The sequence below is a fragment of the Berghia stephanieae genome, chromosome 8, assembly GCF_034508935.2.
Source record: "Berghia stephanieae isolate SIO BIC M18660-M18661 chromosome 8, UCSD_Bste_1.3, whole genome shotgun sequence".
NCBI lineage: Eukaryota > Metazoa > Mollusca > Gastropoda > Nudibranchia > Aeolidiidae > Berghia > Berghia stephanieae.
In genome coordinates, this window is record NC_088367.1 from 51,077,297 (window position 1) to 51,097,393 (window position 20,097).

The 20,097-nt window shown below is 38.4% G+C and overlaps 2 protein-coding genes across 6 annotated transcripts in view; one reads left to right on the forward strand and one right to left on the reverse strand.

Annotated features, from left to right (window-relative positions):
- The window catches only part of LOC144978834 (uncharacterized), a 44,565-nt gene extending 40,270 nt beyond the window's left edge, over positions 1–4,295 (forward strand). For all 5 annotated transcript variants that reach the window (XM_078925385.1, XM_078925383.1, XM_078925387.1 and 2 more), the window contains exon 3: positions 2,345–4,295. The gene's annotated coding sequence lies outside the window, so the exon portion shown is untranslated. The remainder of the gene's footprint in view (positions 1–2,344) is intronic.
- A 5,527-nt stretch (positions 4,296–9,822) lies between these two features.
- LOC144978835 (sorting and assembly machinery component 50 homolog) overlaps positions 9,823–20,097 on the reverse strand; it is a 33,900-nt gene continuing 23,625 nt past the window's right edge. Inside the window, exons 15-16 of the mRNA XM_078925388.1 lie at positions 16,579–16,942; positions 9,823–10,846 (exon numbers count right to left, since the gene is read on the reverse strand). Of these exons, the coding sequence (XP_078781514.1) occupies positions 16,897–16,942 (46 nt within the window). The 3' untranslated portion in view covers positions 9,823–10,846; positions 16,579–16,896. The remainder of the gene's footprint in view (positions 10,847–16,578; positions 16,943–20,097) is intronic.

A 20,097-nucleotide genomic window follows, 5' to 3' on the forward strand; every position in this document is an offset into this window, starting at 1 on the left:
CGCATGCTGCGAGTCTCACATTGCGTATTCAGTGTTATTGTTTGCTTGGGACTTTTCATAAGCGCTTGTTTGTGATCACTTAGTGGATATTGACCCATATAAAATTTGCCATTGCAATGGGTTTGAGATAAGATAAGATTATAGGCTGATATCTTGAGAACATTCCATTGTATGCTAAGCATGACCAGGACAAGGCATACAATGTTATAATACACCATATCGTATAACATCAAGATAGACCATATCATATAAACATCAAGATAAATGAATGGCGTACTTATGCCTCTCAAACCCCCCATGACAAAGATCTTAATGGCCATCACATGACCAGGCAATGGCGATCACATGACCAGGTAGTGGCGATGGATATCGTTGGCCCAAAATAGCAAAACGCTTTTTAAATTTACACTAAGGTCAGACAAACTTCCACTGCATATTTCATATGTGACCCCTGATTTGTAAACAATTCTCAAACCCGAGCCGTAAACTAAACGTATGTGTGTATATTGAAAACAATCTCAGCTCCCAGATATTTGCCAATTTGTGTTTGTCGTTTGAATCGATCAAAACATAAATGAAAAGATTTTCGGGCCAAATTATAAAAAGGCCATTTTGGCAGCTGGCACAGAGTTCAAACAGGTTTTAGTTTCATAATAAATGTTAAAACTTCCTTCTCAAGGCGTATGTGATGACGTCATCCATTTTTAATCTCTCTCCCAAATGATAAATTCACGCCTGCCTAAATCCCGTCACTCCGTTGAGATCAGCTCATGTTACAGTTTTTGTTTTTTTAAATCCCTAAATTTCAAAAGTTTTATGATGACTCTGCTTCCATTTGATGGAATTCACACGTGAACCCCCCCCCCCCCACCCCACCACCCCTATCCGATAACATTACGCTGTCAACCAAATGGCCAAAAGTCCGTATAAAGTTGAAATCTTCAGAAATTTGATCTATAAAATTTTATTATTTTATATTTTTTGTTTTGTTAAAACCCAATTTTATAATAATAATAATAATAATAATAAAATAATAATAATAATAATAAATAATAATAATAAATAATAATAATAATAATAATAATAATATTGACTTACTGACCTACTGACTTAAGGCCTTTTGCTTCCTATTAATCCGATCGGACGCCTCGGCTGCCTCTCTAATCACATGTGTCAATTCTTTCCATAGTTCACAATCTTTTGCTGTGGATGCAAATTTCGTAAGACCTTCCTTTGATTTTAATTCTTTGTCATTTTGGAGGCGTTTTATGTCTCTATTCGGGACAGGGGGATATAACGTGGGTGGTTTGCCTTTATATTTCTTGTTCCAGATGGGGAGAAAAAAAGTATTCATGGCTTTATTTATCCGTAAATTTTCATATCTTCTTAGTATATTCCCAAAAAGCCGCCATCTTGCCTCCAGGATTTTAATAGAAAGGGGTCTTTCATTTCACTTTTCATACAGTGTTTTATTGCTTATTTCTGTGTTGTTTCGTTTTCAGGACTCTCTTCAGTTGTTTTCTATGGAACCGTTGCCGATGGTCTGATCCGCCCAAAAGTAAATAAAACATTGTGCGCAAAGCCCGTATGCAGACTTCAGAGTTTTGATCCGTCGATTGTGTAAATCGGGACTTCAGAGTTTTGATCCGCCGATCGTGTAAATCGGGACTTCAGAGTTTTGATCCGTCGATCGTGTAAATCGGGACTTCAGAGTTTTGATCCGCCGATCGTGTAAATCGGGACTTCAGAGGTTTTGATCCGCCGACCGTGTAAATCGGGACTTCAGAGTTTTGATCCGCCGATCGTGTAAATCGGGACTTCAGAGTTTTGATCCGCCGATCGTGTAAATCGGGACTTCAGAGTTTTGATCCGCCGATCGTGTAAATCGGGACTTCAGAGTTTTGATCCGCCGATCGTGTAAATCGGGACTTCAGAGTTTTGATCAGCCGATCGTGTAAATCGGGACTTCAGAGGTTTTGATCCGCCGATCGTGTAAATCGGGACTTCAGAGTTTTGATCCGCCGATCGTGTAAATCGGGACTTCAGAGGTTTTGATCCGCCGATCGTGTAACTCGGGACTTCAGAGTTTTGATCCGCCGATCGTGTAAATCGGGACTTCAGAGGTTTTAACCGTCGATCGTGTAAATCGGGACTTCAGAGGTTTGAACCGTCGATCGTGTAAATCGGGACTTCAGAGGTTTGAACCGTCGACCAACGATATATATATATATATATATATATATATATATATATATATATATATATATATATATATATATTATGATCTATTCATATTCTCATTGCGTATTCATGTCTATCTAATGTCCTTTAAATTTCTTTTCAGAGAAAGCAAGCCAGCGAGAGACAACTTATCGACATCCAGTTGATTGCCATGGTGATAATAACAACATATGCATTAGACATCATCCACCACAACAAGGAAACGTCGGATGCACGTCCAGTTGACTCGTGAATTCCTTTGATTTCTAAAAAGACGGACATTCGACTTTTCTTTCGTCCAACCCATCGTTTCATCCGTCAACTTTACAAGAGTCCCAAGTTTTTAACTACTTCTTGTTTAGGGAATTCCGCCATTGTGGTTTTTCAAAAAGTTTCCTATGTCAACTTTTCGAAAATGTTTATGTTTAGAATCCAAACTGTCTGACTGTCGACCCAGGTGTACTCATTTACAGATCTGATAGTCTAGACTACTATGGGATCATTGCTGTAATGGGATACCTTCAGACCATCGAAATATAAATTGCCCATTACAACATTGTCAAATCAAGCCCGTAATAACATTCGGTTATCAGAACTGAAAATATGTGCACGTCGCTTTCTACCCAAAGTGATTTCTAGTGTGCTATAAAATTTATTCTTTTGAAATATGATGATTGTATATTTTTATTTTAAACCCACGTGTACATATTTACAGGTCTGACAACCGAACAGAATCACGGTGTTGATTTAGCATTGTTGTCATGTAGGATATTTCGGTGTTGGTTTGAGAGAAATTCCAGTGCTACAACAATGAGATCACAACACGTTGGGTTACCAGACCTGAAAATAAGTACACGTTGTGTTAAATGCATAGACCGTTTTTAAATCAACTATTATATGACATCATGTTTAACGTTATTACAAATATGCCCAAACCGATACGTTTTATAAAGCTCTATAATATAATATAATATAATATGATATGATATAGTATAATATGATAAAAGCTATATATTATGATTATTCAGATATGATTTTGTAATTTTGAGGTCAGACACATAATTCCTACCTCTTCCTCATCATCATCATCATTATCATCATCATCATCATCATCATCATCATCATCATCATCATCATCATCATCATCATCATCCTCATCATCATCATCATCATCATCATCATCGCCGTCTGTATCAGTATCAATTTCCTCACCGTGAACGAAAACGCCTCAAAGTTATCCAAATTCCGCAGACGAGTGGACGACGTTGTGATGGTTTGGGATACCTAGGGTTCGAGTCCCTCTATCGAGTTGGTATTTTTGTCTCAATAAAAGTGTGTATTCCATGGTGGTTGTGTCACCACATGCCTGTGTGTCACATAGGGTTCGAACTCTTCCATGGCCTTGATATTTTACTCTCCTTACATGTGTTTATCACATGGCTCCGAGTCACGTGATGGTGTCAGGACAGGTGCTACCTTTATTGTCCTTCAACTCATTCCTTCTGCATTGTCAATAAAACACGAATCGTTTCGAATAGCCTATGTGACCCGCCGCTACCTAACGGTGTTATATCGGCTTGACTTTAATGATGATAACTGGATGTACAGTCGTCAATACTGTCATACTGTCGGAAAACATGTGGTGGAATTTTGGCACGAAAACTCGTCCTCCAATTATCGATCTATTAGAATGAGCCTAGTCTTGGCAAAAACTCTCAAACCGTTGTCTCTCTGTAACTTCCGATTTGTTGTAAACTCAATTCACTTCATCTAGAGAGGTGTGCCTCCTGAAAAAAGACAGACCCTCAAAAAGACGGCACCTCCAGAAGACACACCCTCAGAAAAAAGAGCCCTTCTAAAGGAAAGACCCTTAAATAGACAGACCTTCCAAAAGGCAGAGCCTCCAAAAGGCAGGGCCTAAAAAATACCACCCTCTTAAATAGACATACCCTCAAAAAGACAGGCTCTCAAAGATACAGCCCTTAAAAAGACAGCCCTCTTAAATAGACAGACCCTCAAAAAGACAGACCCCAAAAATACAGCCCTTTAAAAAGACAGCACCCCCCCCCCCCCTCCTTCAAATAGACAGCCCTCTCAAACAGACAATCCTTCAAAAGAGCAACGAACCGATTTATCCTCGTACATCTGGTCCAGATTATCTTCACTGTGATATTTTGAGAGAACAATGTTTTTTGTTTTGTTTTTATCACTAAGTCCACTTAACATTGACGGAAAGGCTTGTAATATTTCAAAAAATGGAACTTTTACACGACCTTGACCCCGGGGGTTAAGTTATTTATTAGATCCCCTCTTTCGGCCATCCGGATATAACACTGAACTTACATGTTGGGTTACAATTTCATCACGATCACCAAAAAAAATGGAATTTATGTTTTCGATATCGGCGAGAAGAAGTGAAATTCCAACAGATTGGATTTGACCAAGCTGGACAGCCGTACATTCTTCAACTCGTGGGGCAGCATGACACAGCGGTCTGGTCTTTGCTTCGTTGACAATGTTGTGAGTATTTTACATAAACGCATAACATCAATAGTCTGATTGGGAGGCTCTAGTGAGAACTAATCATACACCAAGCGATCGAAAACCAATACCAAAGAGCAGAGTGATGTCAAATTCCATCTTTTTATTATTTGTAAACAACCAGCTATATTTGTCCGAACAGGATAGAAGGTGTGTCATAACTCTTGCTTTTTGATTGGTCAAAAATAGACCATTTAATTCTTCTATGAGTGAAAATAGACAAGTATTTTTTTTTCACTATTAGTCTCTAACTCTAATAGCCTACATCACCAAGTTCTTTATTAAATGAATAATCGAAAAGCGACTTAGAAGCTGTTGAAAATCGCGTCCTCAAGTTTTATTTTTTAATATCGGAATGTGTTGATTTGTTGTACGTCATTGAATGTGCTCATTTGTTGTACGTCATTGAATGTGCTCATTTGTTGTACGTCATTGAATGTGCTCATTTGTTGTATGTCATTGAATGTGCTCATTTGTTGTACGTCATTGAATGTGCTCATTTGTTGTACGTCATTGAATGTGCTCATTTGTTGTACGTCATTGAATGTGCTCATTTGTTGTACGTCATTGAATGTGCTCATTTGTTGTACGTCATTGAATGTGCTCATTTGTGTACGTCATTGAATGTGCTCATTTGTTGTACGTCATTGAATGTGCTCATTTGTTGTACGTCATTGAATGTGCTCATTTGTTGTACGTCATTGAATGTGCTCATTTGTTGTACGTCATTGAATGTGCTCATTTGTTGTACGTCATTGAATGTGCTCATTTGTTGTACGTCATTGAATGTGCTCATTTGTTGTACGTCATTGAATGTGCTCATTTGTTGTACGTCATTGAATGTGCTCATTTGTTGTACGTCATTGAATGTGCTCATTTGTTGTACGTCATTGAATGTGCTCATTTGTTGTACGTCATTGAATGTGCTCATTTGTTGTACGTCATTGAATGTGCTCATTTGTTGTACGTCATTGAATGTGCTCATTTGTTGTACGTCATTGAATGTGCTCATTGACGGAATGTGTTGATTTGTTGTACGTCATTGAATGTGCTCATTTGTTGTACGTCATTGAATGTGCTCATTGACGGAATGTGTTGATTTGTTGTACGTCATTGAATGTGCTCATTGACGGCTGTGATGTGAAATAAGAAAAAAAAATGAATTGAAATTATATTGTTATATTTAATACTATTGTATACATCATTATCATTCTATTTGTATGAGTAGAAGTTTATATATATATATATATATATATATATATATATATATATATATATATATATATATATATATATATCGTTCATTTCCACGGATTCACCATGCTCAATGCGATTTACAATGTTTCATTTGTTATATTTCCACAAGTATATCGTTATTGTTGTTATTATTGTTGTTATCGTCCTGGTTTGCTTGGTGTTATGATGATAATGACGACAATAATGATAATAATAATACAAGCTATAATCAACTGTGATGGCGACGACAGTGTTGCTGCTATCTTTATACTCATAATGTCATTAACCTCCTTTTTCAATATCATCATCATCACCAACATAATTATCATTATCAGCATCATCTTGATCATTGCCACCACCACCGTCATAACAACCACCATGTCATTTTTTTTTTCATTTTTAAAACTACAGCAAATACCACAATATTGATATGGCGGTCAAATGAATAAACACATATTAATATCCATGTGAAATAAATCAAACACCGGGAATCTAACTACACATTTAAAATCTCGAAAAGTGAAAATAAACACACAGATCCATGAGAAATAAACCAATCAAGAAAAATCTCGGCTAACAACAAAATTACACTAGATAGCACTTATAGAGTTTGATAATCTCCAAAAAAATCTGAGCAAAGTTGATATTCTGTTCACACCTTTTTGAACTTTTGGCAAACCATTTCTGTTATTCTACATGAACTAGACAGCCGGTCTATTTGACATTATTCCAGGCCTCTCATTGGAAAACCACATAATCGCTTCTTAGTAAAGACATAATCGTTGAATAATGCTTTAAACGCATTGAATAAATAATCTATTTAACGATTGCAGAATATTTTTGCTCATTGTATTGGTCTAAAATAAGCTGTAAAAGACAGCTGATTGGCAATTAAAAATAATCTTTGGTGCGCATGACTACAAATCCAGTTTTGAGTCAAATTGTCGTTCAAGCAAAAGGAGAAAAGCACAAATTATGGTGAATAGAAATATTACTACCATATAATTGGTCACCATATATCTTAAAACGTATTTGGAGGAGTGGAATAATAAATTTATTCTTCCAATTCTCTGTATTTATTAAACTCGTTTATTTTATTTATTATTTTATCGTGCCAATTAACACATACTCGCAAACTCGTAGTGTTATTTGATAATAAAAAGAACTCGTTTAATAAATATAAAGAAGTGAAAGAAGCATCCATGACAATAACTGATGAAAAATATTGTTTTTCTGAAATGTTCCAAATAATTTATTATTAGGAATATTTAGGTAGCGAGCGTGGGCCATTTGAGTGTTTGTCCGAACGCCAAGGGCAACCACTCCAATATCACATTTCAAAATTACTTCATTTAAATCTAATTCTGCCGAAATCTTGAGTGTTTGACCGAACGCCAAGGGCAGACCACTCCAATATCAAATTTCAAAATTACTTCATTTAAATCTAATTCTGCCGAAATCTGAAAAAGAAAAACAACAAACAAAAAACGTATTTTAAATTTTGGCCAAAAATAAATCCTTCAAAGATCAATCAATTAAAATGACCTTCATCTTGTGAAAAACTCTCAAACCTGAGACTTCGTAAAGTTTTCCTTGAAGTCCCAGCTTTGAGAGTTTTTGGCAAGACGAGGGTCATTTTAATCGGTGGATATTTGAATCACGAGTTTTCTGGCCAAATTACGTATTAGGTTTTCCCAGCGTACGGCAGATATTGGCCAAGTACTTAATTTAACTCTTATTATCATTATAATAATAATACATAATATATTTTCCATACGTCCACATCTGGTTCCTCACATAACCACTACCTTCTCTACAGGCCATCCAGTTAATTCACATTGCCTTCCAGAATGTGTAAATCTCCCAGAATATTGTAACACAGTAAGAATGAGATTTGACGTGTAGTTTTAACTCCAACTGTGCCAAGACATGATCATACAGTGGAGTCCTGATATGCCGACACCGCCAAACCAGAACGATTGGTTTACTTTAAGCAAGATTGACTTTATCCATGATCAATGGGCATAGATAAAGAACAAACAATTTAGGGCCAACAACAGGTGTTCAATGCGGATTCCACGACAGCGGATGTGAACATCTGGAGGACCGGAAATGTCGACGGGCAGTGCAGGCGTGTGGTGAAGGTGGTTTCGGTACCATATTTTATTTATTGTATTTTGTTTATAAGTATGATATATGATATATACTATATTTCAATATTTATATAAACATATTTACAAATTGTTAGCTATTTTTTTGTTATGGTTATATTGTCAAAGAATCGAAGCAATAAATTTTATTCAACTCTCCGTTTGAATACCTTGACTTGTTGATTTTAGACGACTCTTTGACTTAGACGACCCTTTATGACTTTTTATGATTTTAGATAACCATTCATAGCTTTAGATGACCTTTTATGACTTTGGATGACTCTTTATGATCTATAGATGACCCCTCATGACCTTTTCATAACCTGTCATGACATTTTGAAGACCCCTTGCGACATCAAGAATTATTTGTTGTTGGTTTTTAATATAAGTTTTGCCGTGCTTGCTACGTTTAAATGTGAGCTTTTGTGAGGCGCAATATTCATTAATTGGAAATGTTCTCAAAATGATTTATACGCCCCCCCCCCCCCCCTATTTTAGCCAACAAAACCATTGAACATTCGGATGAGACATGCAGCCAGTAAGGCGCTACTATAAGGCATTACGTTTAAGGAAATTTTAGCGCAAGCACAAAAGAACGAAGTTGCGATAGTTAGATGTTAGTGTGGCTGCTCTTGGGAGCGCTCAATATTGAGATACATTTTCAGCCACCTGCATATGCTCCCCCCGCCCCGCCTCTCTCCCCTGGCATGGTCCTTTGCAAATGTCAAGGTACAACAGTCAAAACGAATAACTATAATAGTACATAAAAGAGAGATGATTTACGAGAGGGAAATATCTCCCAAAAAAATACTTTTGATAGTCTCTTTCCCAGCTAAGGATCCCAATCAGGACCAGGGGAAAAGACCAAGCAATCTCAATCCAGAGCAAAATAATAATAAAAAAAAAATAGAGCAACACAGCACGGGAAAAGGATAAAGGGGAACAGAAGTCACGGCCAGTGACCTCTCTGTCCAAAGATCCCATCCAGGTTTGGACGTTTGATTTACTCATATATTACAGGATTGCCAACAAATGTAACATCTGAAACAGAAACTGACAGACAAATGTAACATCTGAAACAGAAACTGACAGACAAATGTAACATCTGAAACAGAAACTGACAGACAAATGTAACATCTGAAACAGAAACTGACAGACAAATGTAACATCTGAAACAGAAACTGACAGACAAATGTAACATTTGAAACAGAAACTGACAAATGTAACATCTGAAACAGAAACTGACAGACAAATGTAACATCTGAAACAGAAACTGACAGACAAATGTAACATCTGAAACAGAAACTGACAGACAAATGTAACATCTGAAACAGAAACTGACAGACAAATGTAACATCTGAAACAGAAACTGACAGACAAATGTAACATCTGAAACAGAAACTGACAGACAAATGTAACATCTGAAACAGAAACTGACAGACAAATGTAACATTTGAAACAGAAACTAACAAATGTAACATCTGAAACAGAAACTGACAGACAAATTTAACATCTGAAACAGAAACTGACAGACAAATTTAACATCTGAAACAGAAACTGACAGACAAATGTAACATCTGAAACAGAAACTGACAGACAAATGTAACATCTGAAACAGAAACTGACAAACAAATGACACTGAATGGAGATACATTAAAAAACAAAAAAAACATGGTTGATGTTGCGATGACGTCACCAGTAAAAGTTGGTCTTTATTGATAGACAATAAAAATTTCAACTTTTAATTTTACCATCAAAAATAGAAATATCTTATAAAACAGTCAGAGTCCTGCCATGATGCAATGTGATAAGGGGGCATGAGGTGGAAGGGTGGAGGGGGGGGGGAGGAAGAGGAGGGGAAGAAGGAGGAGGAGAAGAGGAAGGAAGAGTGGGAAAAGGAGAAGGAGGACACAGAATGAGAAGGCAAAGGAGGATGAGAAGGAGAAGAAAAAACAAAACAAGAAGACGAAGAAAAAGAAGATGAAAAAAGATAACATTGATAATTCTATAAATAACCCTGGCCAATTAAAAAGGATTTTATAAGAAAACAAGTGACGAGTAGGATGACCAATTTTTTGCACGTCATTCATAGCTTGTCGCTCCAACACCAAACCCATCCCATAGCATCTGTGGAGCAAACTCTTAGTCATGGTCAGTGTAGCTGGGCCCTCCTGGCATTCTCTAAGGATGTGTTCCATCGTCTGCTCTGGACATCCACATGTACACAAGCTAGTCTCAGCCAGCCCCCACTTTTTCATGCGTCCAGCTGTTCTTCCAAGTTTTGCCCGTGCTCTGTTCAGTGTTACTCATTCATTTCTGGGGAGCTCAGTTCCATAGGGCAGTTCTTCTCTCGGATCTTCAGTGGCTTCATTTGCATGATTTTCCCACTCCCTCCATGTGGAAAGTCTATTTTTGGAGGTGAAATGTCCCAATGAATTTGAACAAGTCTGAGACAATCGTTGAAAACAACGGATTACATTTGAATATCATCATAACTCGAATCACCAATGCTGGTGTTTTATTCTATGACTGGGACTACAACTCTTGGGAAGTTTCAAACGTACATTCTTATGGGAGTAAAATATAGTGTAGATTACATAACTAACATTGCCTATAATATAGCGATATGAGGTGTGTGTGCGCTTGTCCCTGTGTGTGTGTGTGTGTGTGTGTCCCTGTGTCCCCATGTGAGTGTGTTCCTGTGTGTGTGTGTGCGTGTGTGTAACAATGGCAGACAAAGCAGAATAAAAAATAAATGAAAAAGAAAACAATTTTTTTATTTTGAAAGGGGGGGGGGGGGGGCCTTGTGCCTGTTCCCTAATTTTTTACTTTCACATAATATTGTCAATGGAATGGCAATTTTTAATACTACTACAAATTCACATTGTAAAAACTGCAACATTTTACAACAGAATGAACGAAGCTGATGTCACCCAGCTTTTTGACATCATTTTTAAATCACCAATTGGGTGATTAGTTCTCATTAAATTCTCTCTATCCGACTGTGAACATTTCAGGTTAAACATAGTTTTGTGTGTTGGTACGATTGATCTGGGGGCTGAAATGGTGAGTATTTTACTTAAACACACAACATCAATTGGAAGAACCAGCACTTTTTAATAGTGGAAAATAGAGTATATCTCACAACCTAACAATGACAAATTATTTCAGAGAGACACAATTTACAAGGGGAAAAGTTATCTGTGACAAATACTGTGTCTGACTGCTTCCCTCTCTACAAAAGACTATGAACAGGGCCCGGCCAGAGGAAAAACAGATACAGCAGGTAGAGCAGACAGACGCTATCGCAAAGTACTTTCCACCAGATCTAACAGATCCAGCTACCTAATTACTACTGTGTTAACAGGGGGTTCAGAAAAAAAATTCGACTTCGCCCAGGATTAGATCTCAACCCTTAGCGTTTGAAGAGAGTGCGCTACCAATTGAGCTATCAGGGCCATGCTTTTGAAATGTGAAAAAAATGGTGTATTTTTGTGCACCTAACCCGCTTCATTGCAACGCTTCCCGAGTGGACAAACTGTGACAGAAAATGTACACTAGTATTATTGTCATTCATAGGAATAATAAAACATTTATTATGCAAGACCGGCCAGTCTAAAAGGGGAGGGGGGGGGGGAGTGGAAACATTCCCCCACCCAAAGGGAATGCAATCCACCATGTTTTATGTTTTTTATGTTTTTAAGGGTTTTACGGCGCTTGCAACACATTTAGGTTATATCAGCGCCAGTAAAAAGGAAGAAAATGGGATAGTAAAAAGTTCTAGAATTACAATTAAAGCACCCAAGAAAAAGTAAGACAAAGGGGAACTGAGAACAAATAGGGATCAGATGTAGAATTCCAAGAGCATACCACCAATGTACTTAGTTTGAGATCACCTATTAGTCTCATCCAGACACAAGCACAAAATCCAACAAAGAGGAACACACTCAAATGCTTACATTATACATTCAAAATAAAAATAATAATACATAACAGAGAGATGATTTACAAGGAAAAAAAAATCATCTCCCAAAACAATAACTATGCATTTGACTGTTTCCCTCCCAGCCAGGACTCCGACCAGGGCCAGGAAAAAACCAAGTAATCTCATTCCAAGACAAAGACAGAAAGCATGTTGGAAAACAGATATAAGGGGATAGAAGACACAGTATGTACCTCCCTGCCCGCTATGAGGCAATCCACCATGACAACATACTTATCTAGTTACCACCTACAATAAAACACCAAACTGATATCCATGTTGAGATCCAATCAGCCATGTATACATTTGTGGAGATTTGGTACACCATACAGTAGTAATAAAACAAGCTGTGCAACTCTCTCACAGTCTTGCTGTCCTACTTTAAACTAAATACACACACTCACTCTTGCATTGCTGCCTAAATAACGTCTTTCACACACACACACACACACACACACACACACACATATATATATATATATATATATATATATATATATATATATATATATATATATACATATATATATTGTACAAACATTAATAGAATAGATTCAACAAAGAAGATAAACCAAACGTTTTGAGATCAAAACCCTCCTACAGCCAATAATGAAACAAAACGTTGATACACACTAGAAGTTCTCTAGAACTTTTCACCTTTGATGTATTAACGTCTTTTTTGTTTTTGGTATTGGCTGATGAAGGGTTTTGAGCCCAAAATGTAGTAACAACATCATTAAAAAATACACACTTGGGTGTTTGAAATCGTTATCAACTGACCAGTGTTGCTTTCATACTGTCCATCCTGATACAACTAAAAACTAAAAAACCTTTTTGTATTTGACAGATAAAATTATTTGAACAAAACACATCAAAACATTAAAATTAATTAATCTTTGGAGCTGACTTGTTTTAACTCTCTAGAGTACACTCTCGTTGAAAATCGAACAAATTAGTTCGATTTTCCATGCATAAGAACTCGAAGAGAGTTAAGAAAAAAAAAAAAAAAAAAGACACAAAATTGGGTCTTGATAAGATCAAAGACTTTCACATGACTGTATTCTAAATTATCACAAAATGAATTGCATTCGTCCATAACAAACAACAAATGACTCAAAATTGCATAGTCATTATTTGTCAGAACATGAAATGATGATAACATATTCTTGGAATTCCTGCTTTTGAAATTTCCAACGTGTTCCAGTAGTGATGGGCAAGCATGGGAGTGTGCATTGGTAACATGTTCAAATCCTGATAGGAATCCATGGGAGTGTGCATTGGGAACATGTTCAAATCCTGATAGGAATCCATGGGAGTGTGCATTGAGAACATGTTCAAATCCTGATAGGATACAATGGGAGTGTGCATTGAGAACATGTTCAAATCCTGATAGGATACAATGGGAGTGTGCATTGGGAACATGTTCAAATCCAGTTTTTTTCTTCTGTTTAGCAGGTGAGTGGAAATATAGTGAGGGTTTATAACACACTGAATCCGGTAAATAGACGTAAAATTGGCAAACCTTGACCACTGGAGAGCTATCAAACATCAGAGAAAAGGCACAAGTCACAGACAATTATATTGGATAAGAGGAACGGCCAGAGCAGAAAAGTCGGATGGCATCAAAAGCAGAAATCTATAAATCTGTCAAGAAGTCTTTATGCTGTAGTCAAATCGGCTTTTCCCCAAAACTAAAGGGGGATAATAACAAAATATGGACACACCAAGATGACCATTAGCACTTTGGCCCGTTGAAGATTTAAATGATCTTAAGTCGTCAAAAATATGAAATAATTCTCTCTCTCTCTCTCTCTCTCTCTCTCTCTCTATCTATCTATCTTTCTCACTCTCTCTCTTACACAGCCACATTGACATATCACATACAAAAACACAAACTCACACCCAAACATACAAACTTATACACTCACTAACTTTTGTTTATATACAGGCACAGGCATAATAAACATGACACACACACACACACACACACACACACACACACACACACACACACACACACAGGCGCATAGGTGACATTTCATTATTTTCTCCCAGTCACAAGTACACACACACACACCCACACATACGTGCACACATATACACACAGAAACTAGCAGGGGCATTTGCATTATTTTCTCTCAGTCCCACGCATACCAATACAAGCTTACACACACGCACACAGACCACACACACGCACACAGACCACACACACACACATCACACACAGACAGACAAACACATATTTTTTCACACAAACCAATCAAATGATAGGGAGTTTATATAACCAATAGTAAAACAGATTTGAAGACAGTGGATGATGTGTGGTCCCCAGTCAGACCTACAAAAACTGTATTCCTATCCCAAACTGTAATCCTGGATTCGCCCTGGGGAGGAAATACAACAAAGATGGATTGGAGCAGTGTGGAACATTCATGGAGCAATTGTAGAACATTAATGAAACATTGGAACATTAGTGGAACATTGTTAGAATATTTGTGGCACACTGGAACATTGGAACGGTGGTGGAACATTGTTAGAATATTTGTGGCACACTGGAACATTGGAACGGTGGTGGAACATTGTTAGAATATTTGTGGCACACTGGAACATTGGAACGGTGGTGGAACATTGTTAGAATATTTGTGGCACACTGGAACATTGGAACGGTGGTGGAACATTGTTAGAATATTTGTGGCACACTGGAACATTGGAACGGTGGTGGAACATTGTTAGAATATTTGTGGCACACTGGAACATTGGAACGGTGGTGGAACATTGTTAGAATATTTGTGGCACACTGGAACATTGGAACGGTGGTGGAACATTGTTAGAATATTTGTGGCACACTGGAACATTGGAACGGTGGTGGAACATTGTTAGAATATTTGTGGCACACTGGAACATTGGAACGGTGGTGGAACATTGTTAGAATATTTGTGGCACACTGGAACATTGGAACGGTGGTGGAACATTGTTAGAATATTTGTGGCACACTGGAACATTGGAACGGTGGTGGAACATTGTTAGAATATTTGTGGCACACTGGAACATTGGAACGGTGGTGGAACATTGTTAGAATATTTGTGGCACACTGGAACATTGGAACGGTGGTGGAACATTGTTAGAATATTTGTGGCACACTGGAACATTGGAACGGTGGTGGAACATTGTTAGAATATTTGTGGCACACTGGAACATTGGAACGGTGGTGGAACATTGTTAGAATATTTGTGGCACACTGGAACATTGGAACGGTGGTGGAACATTGTTAGAATATTTGTGGCACACTGGAACATTGGAACGGTGGTGGAACATTGTTAGAATATTTGTGGCACACTGGAACATTGGAACGGTGGTGGAACATTGTTAGAATATTTGTGGCACACTGGAACATTGGAACGGTGGTGGAACATTGTTAGAATATTTGTGGCACACTGGAACATTGGAACGGTGGTGGAACATTGTTAGAATATATATTCACATGACTGTATTCTAAATTATCACAAAATGAATTGCATTCGTCCATAACAAACAACAAATAACTCAAAATTGCATAGTCATTATTTGTCAGAACATGAAATGATGATAACATATTCTTGGAATTCCTGCTTTTGAAATTTCCAACGTGTTCCAGTAGTGATGGGCAAGCATGGGAGTGTGCATTGGTAACATGTTCAAATCCTGATAGGAATCCATGGAGTGTGCATTGGGAACATGTTCAAATCCTGATAGGAATCCATGGGAGTGTGCATTGAGAACATGTTCAAATCCTGATAGGATACCATGGGAGTGTGCATTGGGAATATGTTCAAATCCTGATAGGAAACAATGGGAGTGTGCATTGGGAACATGTTCAAATCCAGTTTTTTTCTTCTGTTTAGCAGGTGAGTGGAAATATAGTGAGGGTTTAATGACACATGAATCCGGTAAATAGACGTAAAATTGGCAAACCTTGACCACTGGAGAGCTATCAAACATCAGAGAAAAGGCACAAGTCACAGACAATTATATTGGATAAGAGGAACGGCCAGAGCAGAAAAGTCGGATGGCATCAAAAGCAGAAATCTATAAATCTGTCAAGAAGTCTTTATGCTGTAGTCAAATCGGCTTTTCCCCAAAACTAAAGGGGGATAATAACAAAATATGGACACACCAAGATGACCATTAGCACTTTGGCCCGTTGAAGATTTAAATGATCTTAAGTCGTCAAAAATATGAAATAATTCTCTCTCTCTCTCTCTCTCTCTCTCTCTCTCTCTCTCTCTCTCTCTCTCTCACTCTCTCTCTTACACAGCCACATTGACATATCACATACAAAAACACAAACTCACACCCAAACATACAAACTTATACACTCTCTAACTTTTGTTTATATACAGGCACAGGCATAATAAACATGACACACACACACACACACACACACACACACACACACACACACACACACACAGGCGCATAGGTGACATTTCATTATTTTCTCCCAGTCACAAGTACACACACACACACCCACACATACGTGCACACATATACACACAGAAACTAGCAGGGGCATTTGCATTATTTTCTCTCAGTCCCACGCATACCAATACAAGCTTACACACACGCACACAGACCACACACACGCACACAGACCACACACACACACATCACACACAGACAGACAAACACATATTTTTTCACACAAACCAATCAAATGATAGGGAGTTTATATAACCAATAGTAAAACAGATTTGAAGACAGTGGATGATGTGTGGTCCCCAGTCAGACCTACAAAAACTGTATTCCTATCCCAAACTGTAATCCTGGATTCGCCCTGGGGAGGAAATACAACAAAGATGGATTGGAGCAGTGTGGAACATTCATGGAGCAATTGTAGAACATTAATGAAACATTGGAACATTAGTGGAACATTGTTAGAATATTTGTGGCACACTGGAACATTGGAACGGTGGTGGAACATTGTTAGAATATTTGTGGCACACTGGAACATTGGAACGGTGGTGGAACATTGTTAGAATATTTGTGGCACACTGGAACATTGGAACGGTGGTGGAACATTGTTAGAATATTTGTGGCACACTGGAACATTGGAACGGTGGTGGAACATTGTTAGAATATTTGTGGCACACTGGAACATTGGAACGGTGGTGGAACATTGTTAGAATATTTGTGGCACACTGGAACATTGGAACGGTGGTGGAACATTGTTAGAATATTTGTGGCACACTGGAACATTGGAACGGTGGTGGAACATTGTTAGAATATTTGTGGCACACTGGAACATTGGAACGGTGGTGGAACATTGTTAGAATATTTGTGGCACACTGGAACATTGGAACGGTGGTGGAACATTGTTAGAATATTTGTGGCACACTGGAACATTGGAACGGTGGTGGAACATTGTTAGAATATTTGTGGCACACTGGAACATTGGAACGGTGGTGGAACATTGTTAGAATATTTGTGGCACACTGGAACATTGGAACGGTGGTGGAACATTGTTAGAATATTTGTGGCACACTGGAACATTGGAACGGTGGTGGAACATTGTTAGAATATTTGTGGCACACTGGAACATTGGAACGGTGGTGGAACATTGTTAGAATATTTGTGGCACATACATTGGAACGTGTGGAATGGTGGGTGGAACATTGTTAGAATATTTGTGGCACACTGGAACATTGGAACGGTGGTGGAACATTGTTAGAATATTTGTGGCACACTGGAACATTGGAACGGTGGTGGAACATTGTTAGAATATTTGTGGCACACTGGAACATTGGAACGGTGGTGGAACATTGTTAGAATATTTGTGGCACACTGGAACATTGGAACGGTGGTGGAACATTGTTAGAATATTTGTGGCACACTGGAACATTGGAACGGTGGTGGAACATTGTTAGAATATTTGTGGCACACTGGAACATTGGAACGGTGGTGGAACATTGTTAGAATATTTGTGGCACACTGGAACATTGGAACGGTGGTGGAACATTGTTAGAATATTTGTGGTACACTGGAACATTGGAACATTTGAGGAACGGTGAGGTGGTGAACATTGTTAGAATATTTGTGGCACACTGGAACATTGGAACGGTGGTGGAACATTGTTAGAATATTTGTGGCACACTGGAACATTGGAACGGTGGTGGAACATTGTTAGAATATTTGTGGCACACTGGAACATTGGAACGGTGGTGGAACATTGTTAGAATATTTGTGGCACACTGGAACATTGGAACGGTGGTGGAACATTGTTAGAATATTTGTGGCACACTGGAACATTGGAACGGTGGTGGAACATTGTTAGAATATTTGTGGCACACTGGAACATTGGAACGGTGGTGGAACATTGTTAGAATATTTGTGGCACACTGGAACATTGGAACGGTGGTGGAACATTGTTAGAATATTTGTGGCACACTGGAACATTGGAACGGTGGTGGAACATTGTTAGAATATTTGTGGCACACTGGAACATTGGAACGGTGGTGGAACATTGTTAGAATATTTGTGGCACACTGGAACATTGGAACGGTGGTGGAACATTGTTAGAATATTTGTGGCACACTGGAACATTGGAACGGTGGTGGAACATTGTTAGAATATTTGTGGCACACTGGAACATTGGAACGGTGGTGGAACATTGTTAGAATATTTGTGGCACACTGGAACATTGGAACGGTGGTGGAACATTGTTAGAATATTTGTGGCACACTGGAACATTGGAACGGTGTGGAAATGGAATTTGGAATATGTGGAACATTGTTAGAATATTTGTGGTACACTGGAACATTGGAACGGTGGTGGAACATTGTTAGAATATTTGTGGCACACTGGAACATTGGAACGGTGGTGGAACATTGTTAGAATATTTGTGGCACACTGGAACATTGGAACGGTGGTGGAACATTGTTAGAATATTTGTGGCACACTGGAACATTGGAACGGTGGTGGAACATTGTTAGAATATTTGTGGCACACTGGAACATTGGAACGGTGGTGGAACATTGTTAGAATATTTGTGGCACACTGGAACATTGGAACGGTGGTGGAACATTGTTAGAATATTTGTGGCACACTGGAACATTGGAACGGTGGTGGAACATTGTTAGAATATTTGTGGCACACTGGAACATTGGAACGGTGGTGGAACATTGTTAGAATATTTGTGGCACACTGGAACATTGGAACGGTGGTGGAACATTGTTAGAATATTTGTGGCACACTGGAACATTGGAACGGTGGTGGAACATTGTTAGAATATTTGTGGCACACTGGAACATTGGAACGGTGGTGGAACATTGTTAGAATATTTGTGGCACACTGGAACATTGGAACGGTGTGGGAACATTGTTAGAATATTTGTGGCACACTGGAACATTGGAACGGTGGTGGAACATTGTTAGAATATTTGTGGCACACTGGAACATTGGAACGGTGGTGGAACATTGTTAGAATATTTGTGGCACACTGGAACATTGGAACGGTGGTGGAACATTGTTAGAATATTTGTGGCACACTGGAACATTGGAACGGTGGTGGAACATTGTTAGAATATTTGTGGCACACTGGAACATTGGAACGGTGGTGGAACATTGTTAGAATATTTGTGGCACACTGGAACATTGGAACGGTGGTGGAACATTGTTAGAATATTTGTGGCACACTGGAACATTGGAACGGTGGTGGAACATTGTTAGAATATTTGTGGCACACTGGAACATTGGAACGGTGGTGGAACATTGTTAGAATATTTGTGGCACACTGGAACATTGGAACGGTGGTGGAACATTGTTAGAATATTTGTGGCACACTGGAACATTGGAACGGTGGTGGAACATTGTTAGAATATTTGTGGCACACTGGAACATTGGAACGGTGGTGGAACATTGTTAGAATATTTGTGGCACACTGGAACATTGGAACGGTGGTGGAACATTGTTAGAATATTTGTGGCACACTGGA